At 40.1% G+C, this 10,546-nt stretch overlaps 1 protein-coding gene across 3 annotated transcripts in view; it reads right to left on the bottom strand.

The window, feature by feature from the left end:
• Positions 1 to 273: 273 nt before the first annotated feature.
• HACL1 (2-hydroxyacyl-CoA lyase 1) overlaps positions 274 to 10,546 on the bottom strand; it is a 22,386-nt gene continuing 12,113 nt past the window's right edge. For all 3 annotated transcript variants that reach the window (XM_048511774.1, XM_048511776.1, XM_048511775.1), the window contains 11 exons: positions 10,021 to 10,115; positions 8,527 to 8,639; positions 7,874 to 8,009; positions 6,104 to 6,209; positions 5,102 to 5,185; positions 4,723 to 4,824; positions 4,205 to 4,359; positions 3,057 to 3,215; positions 2,814 to 2,921; positions 2,340 to 2,526; positions 274 to 1,647 (listed from right to left, as the gene is read on the bottom strand). In XM_048511774.1, the coding sequence (XP_048367731.1) occupies positions 1,615 to 1,647; positions 2,340 to 2,526; positions 2,814 to 2,921; positions 3,057 to 3,215; positions 4,205 to 4,359; positions 4,723 to 4,824; positions 5,102 to 5,185; positions 6,104 to 6,209; positions 7,874 to 8,009; positions 8,527 to 8,639; positions 10,021 to 10,115 (1,278 nt within the window). In that variant the 3' untranslated portion in view covers positions 274 to 1,614. The remainder of the gene's footprint in view (positions 1,648 to 2,339; positions 2,527 to 2,813; positions 2,922 to 3,056; positions 3,216 to 4,204; positions 4,360 to 4,722; positions 4,825 to 5,101; positions 5,186 to 6,103; positions 6,210 to 7,873; positions 8,010 to 8,526; positions 8,640 to 10,020; positions 10,116 to 10,546) is intronic.

Here is a 10,546-nt window from a genome sequence, read left to right as displayed (position 1 = left end):
CAAATGCCTTCATTGAGACCATTTTAGTGCAGCTTCTCCAGGAATCTGTCTAAAACAGATCTTAACTCAGTACAGTTTTTTTAAAAAAACAACAACAGAGAACCATGAATGAGGGGCTCCCTCTGGTGAACATGAATGGCATTGAGGACAATTTTATCTTAAAAATTAATAGCAACCAATTTTTTGCAAAGATAACAGTTTTCTAGGATCATAAACTCATTTCATTTTTTGCCCAAGTGTAAATATGACCAAAAATGATACATTCAAAGTTGGTAGGTTTTAGTATTCTGAAAATGTCTGAATTTATTTGCAAATTTATGCAGATATTTATAAGAAAGCATTGCATTACTGACTTACCAGGACTACCAGAACAATAGAGGATGAGAAAAATAATGTAGTAGGAAAAAAATTATAAAATGCTCAAACTGAAGTCATATCTCACATCTACAACCTATATTTGGTACATGATCCAGCCAAAGCTGTGCTAGTCCAATTTGTTCCAAAGAGCAATAAAGCCAAGCCAGAACTTTATTCTCCCCTCCAGACTCCCGCCCCCAGAGTTGTGTGTTCTGAAAGGCATAATTCAACTAAGATTACACAAAAAAACTGGACCCTCCCTTCACAGTGAGGGCTGCTTCTCCATATAATGTTATTTGGATAAGACTGTGGTCTGCAAGGAACCACCCCTCTCAGAATTATGATCTTGTAATATCCATGGGTTTCATCTATAATGTATCAAAGGCAGTGGAAGTCACAAAAACAGTGCCAGGTTTTCTTTAGCTCAGTTGAAGTTGTATTAGAATCACACTATTTATTCCTAACGTTCACATTTTGGTCCTTTTTATATGGCAACAACATACTGCTTTGTGTCCATCACAGCACTGTGAGTGTTTGCTAATCTCCATACTGCCCTCCAGCACACAAAGACATTTTTATTTTATTTATTTTATTGGATTTAATATCCTGCCATTCCTGATCAGAGCATCTAACAAAACCTGACCATACATTATATTTACAACCAACGAGGTAGTGTTGATTCTTTAAAACAATGTAGAAGGGCCAATAGAACATCACAGCTAAAATCAACCTAATACCCTCCAGTCCCACTTTATTTTAGATGTATATCCAAGTAGAGAAGGAGTGGAGGAAGGTGGACTGGGTTTGTGAGGCCAGCAAAAATGGAGAAGCCATTACTGGCCTCAAGCAAAAGCTCTGTTTGAAGGCCCTGCCATGTGTAGTCACCACAGTGCTATGCAGGATTCTCTTACTAGGAACAGACATACAGTCCAGCATTATGGCAACTACCAGCCTTAGTCTTTAGAGCTAGGTCATAAAACTCCATGGATGATACTGTGACTGTATGAATGGATAATGGTGGCAATGATGAAGGGAGCCGGATACCATTTGCCCCTTGTCTGGTCATCCCTGAGTGTGACAAAATGCACAGCTGCATTATCAATATTTGATCACAGAAGACTAGAAATTGCATAAGGATCTTGCTATCCATATAAAACATTGCAGATCGCCGCTGTAGTGTAGTTTCAAGTCTGAAAGTCCATTCTGCTTCGTTTACACAGATGTTTTGTCTTAGATGTTCAGACCTTGCATCTTCCGCTACAGGTTGGATCGTGTCAGCCAGTGAAAATCCTGGAAGGGGAGAGAACAAAACCCACATTAAGCATCTAATAATACACTTTTATTCAAGCACTCAAACATAATGTGCTCTTCCATATTCTTGGTAACGTAATCAATGAAGAACTGTTGAAATTAAACAATGGGTGGGCTAGCTACTCCACACTGGCACTTGAAGAAGTAGACTGTAACCTACACTGCTGAATTCACATTTTAAATATTGTAACTGAAGACTGGCAACAGCTATCCAAATATATATGGCTTCTAATGTTGCTCTGTTTAACTCAAGAAGTGGCTCTTTACCCACTTTTCAGGCCAAGAAAGTAGGACATAAAGCAGCCAGCCAGAGTTGTCAGAGCAGACTGCAGTCCCGGATGATTTCAAATCATTGCCATTCTAACAAACGTTTGGATATTTTGGAAGCACAGACATATGGAATTGATCTTCCACTAGCCTTGAAGCTTGTTTGAGACTGGTGCACATCCAGATTCTGGTTAGCTTAGTGGATGTTTTGTACTACACAGGATTTTTGTCAGTGTTATTAGGGTCTGTATTTCAGATATCTTGTGGTATTTCTGTAATGTTTGTAGTTTTGGACACATATTACACTTATAACAAGACTTCATCTGAACGTAGACAGCAATTGCCACGAGCCTTCTCTGGTGTAATTTCTATCAGGTTGCAAGAAAGAAGCTGGACAGACTTACTTGCTCCTTCCTGTCTGACCGTGGGTCGATCATTATGTTAATGACAGAAGGGATATGCTTTTCTGCCAGGCTTCTTTTCAGGGCTGCTTGAAGTTCTTCTGGAGTCTGGACGAAGTACCCTTTACCACCAAAGGCAGATGCTATCTGCTCATAATGAGCATTAGGCAGCAGAGACATTGGAGGGACACTGAAATTATGCAAACAGAGATTTGGCTAGCAGAGCCAACACTGAGAAGAGAATAATACCTAAACATCATAAAAAGATTATGCTGCTGACTTGCTCAGTATTGTGCCCAGAAAAAGGCACTGCCCTATTCTGGGATTTCTTGGGAAGAACTAGATCAGGGCCCAATCAGTTACTATCCTCTTGTTCCACCATAATACCATTACTTCAGTCAAAGTTTCAACCAAACAGAAAAGACTGTAACATCAAAAAAGTCAAAAGCTGACCGAGTGCAGCATAGAACTACCCACCATGTGGTAGGTTCTCCAAGCTCCATTATCTCCTTCCAAGCATGTGCGTCCAAGCCCCCATAGATTCCATTGTTGTTGACTATGATTACAATGATTGGCAAGTTATACCTGCAATTATTCACAATGAGAAACAAAGAGCCATTTCAAGTTTTGGAGAAATACAGCAACTTCCAGGACTTTCATGTGGCAGCTGCGCCAGCTGTTATTAATATTTTTACCAGCTGAGGCAGCCTAAGATTTTACCTGCACATAGTCTCCACCTCCATTCCAGAGAATCCAAAGGCACTGTCTCCTTCTATACAGACTACTCGCTGCTCAGGATTACGGTCTTTAGTAACCATGGAAGCTGCAATGGCAAAACCCAGTCCAACTCCCATAGTCCCAAAAGTGCCAGCATCAAGTCTACAAGAAAGGAAGGAAACTCATTGTTTCTTTTCAGACTTATTAATAGGATTCTAATGCAACTGTTCTCAGTTGACCTTTGATCAATTTTTAGAAGGACTATATTTAGACTTTTCACTGAATTTAGACTTTTAAAAAACTATTTGTCAGCTTAAGTTACCAGCATTGATATAATCATTTCATTTGACCCACAAATCATAATGAATGCGATTGTTGCCCCAGCAGTTGGTGGGCATGGCCCAAACAATCACAAGTTAAAACTAGACATGTCTAAAAGCGATTCTAAAAGTCAGTGATCAAATATGTTGCAGAGTGAGACTCTCTGACTTGGAAAGGAACTGTTTGCAGAGTTGAATGACCAATCTAGTTTACATTAAAATATACAGGTTTTGTATGAAGATGGGGGAGGGGTATACATCTCAACAAAACCTGTGCATTCAGCTGAACATCTGCAGAAAGCCCTTCATGCACGTGCAGGCTGGGTCCCTCTGGAAATGATTACCTTTTTTTTGGTTTTCCTAATTATATAGACAAAACTAGTTCTATATACTTGTCAACAGAGAGTGTTGCAAATGCATGGGCATTTGAGTGGGGTCAGCAAGTGTACTTGTGCACTACAGTGACCAGCAGGTATGATTTGGAATTTTTGAATCCAAATAAATCACATACATTTCAGCCTATGAAAAGATTCTTTTCCTCAAGCTGACTTCAGGCCAAACTTAAACAGACTTAAGCAAACTTAAACCACTTTTCAGTAGAGCTGCAATCAGTACATGTGAATGTTCAGTACATTTGGTTAACTAGCAATTCTCTTTCCCAAAGAATGCCAGATAAAGCTTTTGCTCTGTTTTGTGTTACAGGATGTTACGACACAAGTTTGTCAAACTTTGCAGATAATACAAATATTTTTCACTGGGCTTTCTTGGCATGAGGTGGGGGAGAAGAAACCTAGATATAACACTGAAAACTGAGCAAGTCAATAATTTTACCTGTGGCAAGGATAATAGTTTGGAAGCATCGTGCGCCCAATGTCCATCGTATTTGCCCCCTCGCTGACCAAAATGCAGTCCTTCGGCAAAAGTTCCCTGATGTGGTGGAAAACTGCATAGTAATTCATGGGCAGCTGTTTTCGCAGGGATAGTGCCTTGTTACAAGAATAAACACACTTAGCACCCTGTTACTTACAGGTTCTGTAAGAGGTCAGTAAGGCAAAAGCAATCACAATGATACCAGGTTTGCACCACTTCAGCAAAATTGGTTGTTAAAATGGTGCTTGGTAACAACCAGTTGCTAAATTATTTGAATCCCACCACCAGAACCGGTTGTTAAATTATTTGAACCCCACCACTGAATGACACACACTGATGCCTGCAATAAAACAGGCTTGAGGCCCTGAAAGGGTCCCAAACAAACCTACTGAAAATACAGATGAATGGGGGGAAAAAAACCAGATTTTTGTTCACAACTGCTTGAATTTTCTTAAAGTATCTAAATCTACCATCATTACCTTGGATGTCTCCTCATTGCTTTTCATTTTTGCATGTAGTTCTGTCCACCACTGTGTACCAGAAGGATATTTCCAAAGCTTTCTGTTCAGGTGTTCTAAAAGCTGAATGCACAGAAATATTTTTGCAAGACTTTTTGTCCCTGGAATTGATGGTGCTTAAATCATGCAACTATACAATATCTCAGTAGTGTATCACCTAGATAGGTTGCTTGCATGCTCTTAAACATCCCAATGTAACGGTGCACGTTTTGCCGACAGATATCAACTGACAATCTACTGGGGGGAAATCGTTCTGCTTTAGCAAAACTCTCAGCTGTCTGTAACACCCTTAAACTCATCCGACAGAGCAAGGGTCTGCATAACATGATACTTAAATTACCTGCTCAGTTACTGCTTTTATGTCACCCAACAAGGCTGCTGCAGGTCTCACGTTATTTCCCAACTCTTCTGCACAAAGGTCTACCTATTTTGAAAAAGAAAAATGGTAGCTACATAAAAGAGCAGAAGCCCAGGTGTGATTAGCAGCAAAGGAAATCACAATGTAGTGGGGCAAATTCTTCCATATCATGGTGTCGGCACCAAATCGTTTCTTCAGCACACAGTGCCATCTGATGATGCAAAATGAAGAGTCCTGCATCCCCAGAAAGCACCCTGCATCAGAAGACAACACGGATAGCAAGGGAGTGTTCTCCATGCCCTCTTCAGTATACTTCTCTCTTCAAACTAAGGATTTAACTTCATATTCCACAGCACAAGGTTCATTAAAGAGGGACCAGGGAACTCTGGCAGTTTATTTTTGAAGTTCCCCGCTTCACATGCCACAATAGGAAAGACTTGAAGGTCTAATGTGGCATTCTGTCGGAAGCGACCACACAGAGGCTTTCAGAACAGTAAGAACTACATCTTCTTCCAAAGAGCTCAGAGACATAAAAAAACCCTCCATTGATTAAGTTCAGTTACCAAACTGCTTCTTCACTCTAGTTCTCTGGATCAGGCGCCGAAGACAATATCCATAATCTCAAATTGAACCCTCAGCATTTAGGAGTCAGAGCAAAGGCAAGTTTGTCTTCACTTGAAATTTTATGAATTGTGCAGAGAACTAGCGATCTGAACTAGAAATGGAGCTCCAAAAGAAGAAACCCTGATTTGCCACGGTTTCCCTGAGTTACATGGGCCAGTGACTGGGTCTCAATCCGGCCTACCTGAGGGAAGAGTAAAATGGCAGGAAGACCAAGCCTTCCTCAGCTCCTTGGGACAAGGGTGGAATAAAATTGTAACAACAAAATAAAACAGACAGAATAATTTTCAGTTAATGAAGTCACAGGCTCATCTGTTTTTGGACCCGAGAAGTGGTTCTATTGGATTTATGTTCGATCAATACCTGGATAATTTTCACATCTGGCTGAAATCTTGGTGGAAGTCCAAAATGCAGAATCCAGTTCAGCCTGGCACCAAGCAATACTATTACATCAGCAAATTGCAAGGCTCTAATGGTTAAAAACAAACAAACAAACAAGGAAATAATTTGGTTGGATGATCCACAAGGTGTCCTTCCGTTAATGAAAGAGTACTGTTGGAGCCAACCCTTATTTTCACACATGAATGTTATAACCATGCTCTTTTTACCCAGGGTGACTGAAATTTATCCTGGGAAAGTTGCTATCAACTTTCTTATATTACTTTATTTTCTCCTAGCACCAAGTCACTGTTTCGGGGGCCCTGACTGTTACAATTCAAGACCAGATCAGCTTCCAGTGAGAAGAAGAACTGACAAGGGGCCTTTTCACATGATACACCCTTCCAACGTAAGGGCAGCAATATAAAAGTTACCAAAAATATGTCCAGCCAAGGTGAAACATTAACAATGATCTTGGGTAAAAATCAGCATAAGAATTTGTGCAGAAAGCAAATTAAAGGATGAATTGCAGGGCGAGAGAGAAGACTTTTCTTGAGGCCCCAGTGTTCCAGCAACACCACAGGCTCATCACAGTCCCTATTTTTGTCTAGTTTTAAAAACTGTAATTCCTTTGGCTTAAGATATTTTCTAAACCTTGTAGGCTGTTTTTGGTATCAGTATTTGTAGGAAGGTGCAGAGTGAGAGAATAAGAGTTCTTTCTCTGGGGCTCTTAGTCTGGGGCCTGGCCCGGCCCAGTTATTTTCACACTGCAATTAGACAAACTTCACCACTACAGGAATGACACATGTACACACTTGGAACTCAGGAGCAGCAATAGTAATGAACTAACCATCTGTTGGACAACACAATTTTAATATGCCAAGAAATTGGACAGCACAATTTTTATATGCCAAGAGGTTAGCCCTGGACTGTTTTATGGCTTGTCTCTTTAAACTATTTTCAGGAACTAGATGGAGTATGCATATTATGATCCTGGTACAGTCACTCCACTGCTTGCTTATCAGTTATCAGTTCATTTCAATTCAAGATCAATCCAAGGTATCAGTTGCCATATATAAAGCCCTTCATGGCCCTGCACCCTCATAATCTGCAGGGCCACCTCTCCTCCACCACAACAGTTTGGTTCTCTATAGTGGCCCCTTATCTTGTGGAATACCCTGCCCAGGGACATGTGGAAGGCTCCCACACAAGGGAGCATCTTTATAAAGATGATAGGGTTATACTATGACAGAATGGTTCAGGAAATGTTTTGAGGATTAGAATGGGTCTGTGGAATTTATTACTGTGTATGGCATGTGTTATTTGTTGCTGTATGCAGCATTTTTACCTATGTAACACAATTCACTTCTTGGTTAACATGTCATGGTTAATACTTATGCTCTGTTCTGATTTCTGCAATCTCAGCCCTATTGCAATGCTTATTATGTGTCTCATCCTATGGCACTGATTTAAACAGTGGAATGTGCCAAGAGTCACAGTGAGAAAGGCTGACTATAAATACATTCATAAAGCAACTTATCTTGTTTATTTATGTATTACTGTTATTCGCTGTTTTATGAGTTTTAAGTTATTTTATGGGATGGAGCCTATATATTTATATTTTGTATGACCACTCCTGTTTGATGCTTAGATAGTGTTGTTCACCGCCCGGAGCCCTTCGGGGATCGGGCGGTATATAAATTGAATAAACAAACAAACAAACAAACAAACAAATAAACAAACTTATGTTTTTACCTAGATCTGGCAGCAGCTACACAGCAGGGATGGTTGTCAGGAACAACTCCCTTCCCCATTGGTGTAGGCAAAAACGGAAGCCCACACTGGTCCACCAACTTTCGAATGCTGTTTTCAGCACGTGCATAAGCAGCACCTAAGGAAAAACAAAACCCACCACCACGGAAGGCTGTGTTTGAACACACATAAGTTCCAACAAGCTACTCTAGCAGGAGTCTGCTCTGACTGTAAATCTGCACCTTCCACTAAAGAGCCAAGGAAAAGGATTATATAAATCCTATATTGCAAGAGTCAACCTTTCGCTTTTGAACAGCACAAGGCAGATAAAAAGAAAGGGACAATACAGTGAGAAAAAACATAGTTTCATAGACTAATAAGTTCAACATTTTAGGGAAAAAAAGATACCAAAAAATTAACTATATATGCTTTAAGTCTAAGCAGGGTTCCACCCTTTCCTAGTAGACCTATTTACAACAACTGCCCTTTACTTTATAATTAAAAAACCCAAACTTAAAATAGATTACTGTATTCTTTTCAGACAGACGCAATCCATTCCAGAGCAGGTTTTAGTTCCAAACAAATAAAGAATGTATTTGGTGAATAAACAACAGGACAATGGAAAGAAAGTTAGTTACTAGTTTGAAAGGGACTACCTTTCCCAATAATGAGAAGTGGTTTTTTGGCTTGTGCAATAAATGAAGCTGCCCTGGAAACAGCGGACTCTTCAGCCATGCTGATGGGAGGCGGCGGACAGCATTCCACATATCTGGAAGGCAGAATTAACATATTTACGCTCTTCAAAAGAGAAACAGGATAAGCAATGTGACAAAACAAACACTTGCTTGAAATTTGCCTTTTCTCTCTCTGTCTCTTTAAATTTATAATGAACAAAAAAGTGTTCTACCAATGTACACACGCCACACTTCTTTAAAACAAACAAACAAACCACTCACACACACGCCAAAAAGCAGAAGACTCCCTAACAAAAAAGTGATCAGCATCTAGAAAAAAAACCTCTAAATGTATGTTTGGGTTCCAATTAATTAAAAACATTTTTTCACAATTTTTCTTGCTTCATTTTGACACAAGGAATCTAATGATTTGTATTGTCGAAGGCTTTCACGGCCGGAATCACTTGGGTGCTGTGTGGTTTCCAGGCTGTATGGCCGTGTTCTAGCAGCATTCTCTCCTGACGTTTCGCCTGCATCTTCAGAGGATGTGATGTTGGGAAAGCAAGTGGAGTATATATATCATCTATATATACTCCACTTATATATACTCCACTTGCTTTCCCAACATCACATCCTCTGAAGATGCCAGCCACAGATGCAGGCGAAACGTCAGGAGAGAATACTGCTAGAACACGGCCATACAGCCCGGAAACCACACAGCACCCAAATCTAATGATTATTTTTGCTTACTATTCTTCATCCAGAAACACACAGCTGGAGAATTTTAAAGAGGGGCACAGAAAGGTTTTGCATATGTTCAAAGTCAACTCCCCTTCCTGGTAGAGGCTTTTATCCAACTTGTTAAAAACTGCACGGGAAAATCTGGACTGTTCTTGTAGTGCAGAACATGGGGCAGTAATGGGAAGGAGAAACCCTGAAAGCCCTGGCCTACATATGCCCATGAAGTTTTGGGGTCTTGGTTTGTTTCAATTTTTTAGTTACCATTTTGAAACACAGATCCAAAACACAAAAAAAATTAATTATAATTTTTCCACCGGTAATGTGTGTATCGCTGTGAAACGAAGCATATTAAATCCATAATATGAAATGTTTCATTTTAGCAATGGGTTGGATCCCATGAATTCCTTCCATTAGCTGGAGAGTCCTCCTCTAGAACAAGGAGACTTGCTCCAGTGGAAGAAGTCTTTTCAGCCAGAGCAAGTCCCCTTGTGCCAAAGGAAGACTCTGACACCAGTGGAAGCAATAAATTGGGCTCTACCTGGACAGATATCTCCCTGATGGTAATGAAATTGCTGGCAGGTCGTGCTGAGAACTCTTTCTATGAGGAATTCTTTATGTCTTGTTCAGTTTTGGGCATTCTACCATCAAACACAGTGAAAATCAAGAGCCACAACATTCCGATTCCAAGACACCACTCTCTTATTAATATTACTTTTATTACAAATTAGCACTCACTTGACTGAGCTCTTCTTCACCTGCAGATTTACAAAATCTCCTGGTATGTCAACATAGCAGGCACCTGGACGACCGTAGATACTACTTCTGACAGCCTAGATGAACAGGAAAGAAAGAACAAAAGTGTATTACAGTAAAGCTTGTTGTTTCTAAATCTGACAAGCATTTAATAAATAAAGTATTGGGTTCTATTCTGTGACATTTTCAGCTGTTGGATGGGATTTCCACCAGTGGAAAGGACTTTCGCACTTCCCTCAATTCCATTGCAGCCTGAAGTACTCAACAAAATACTGCTCCTGGGGGTACAGGGGATCTGAAAGAACTGTGTAAGCAATGATTGGGGAGTGGGTACATTGTTAAGAAAAAATGGCTCCATTTTTCTTTAGCAGAAACTTACTGCTAGATATGACCCTTTATCTAGAGGTTTGCAGAACTGAAATACTTCCAAATTTCACTTACAACAAGCTGTAACAATGGCTTTTCATAATTATACAGCTAGCATTGCCTTCTCAAAACTGTTTCATAC

The sequence above is a fragment of the Sphaerodactylus townsendi genome, linkage group LG11 (genome assembly GCF_021028975.2).
Source record: "Sphaerodactylus townsendi isolate TG3544 linkage group LG11, MPM_Stown_v2.3, whole genome shotgun sequence".
In the NCBI taxonomy this organism is placed as follows: Eukaryota; Metazoa; Chordata; class Lepidosauria; order Squamata; family Sphaerodactylidae; genus Sphaerodactylus; species Sphaerodactylus townsendi.
This window is presented reverse-complemented; position numbering and strand designations above follow the sequence as displayed.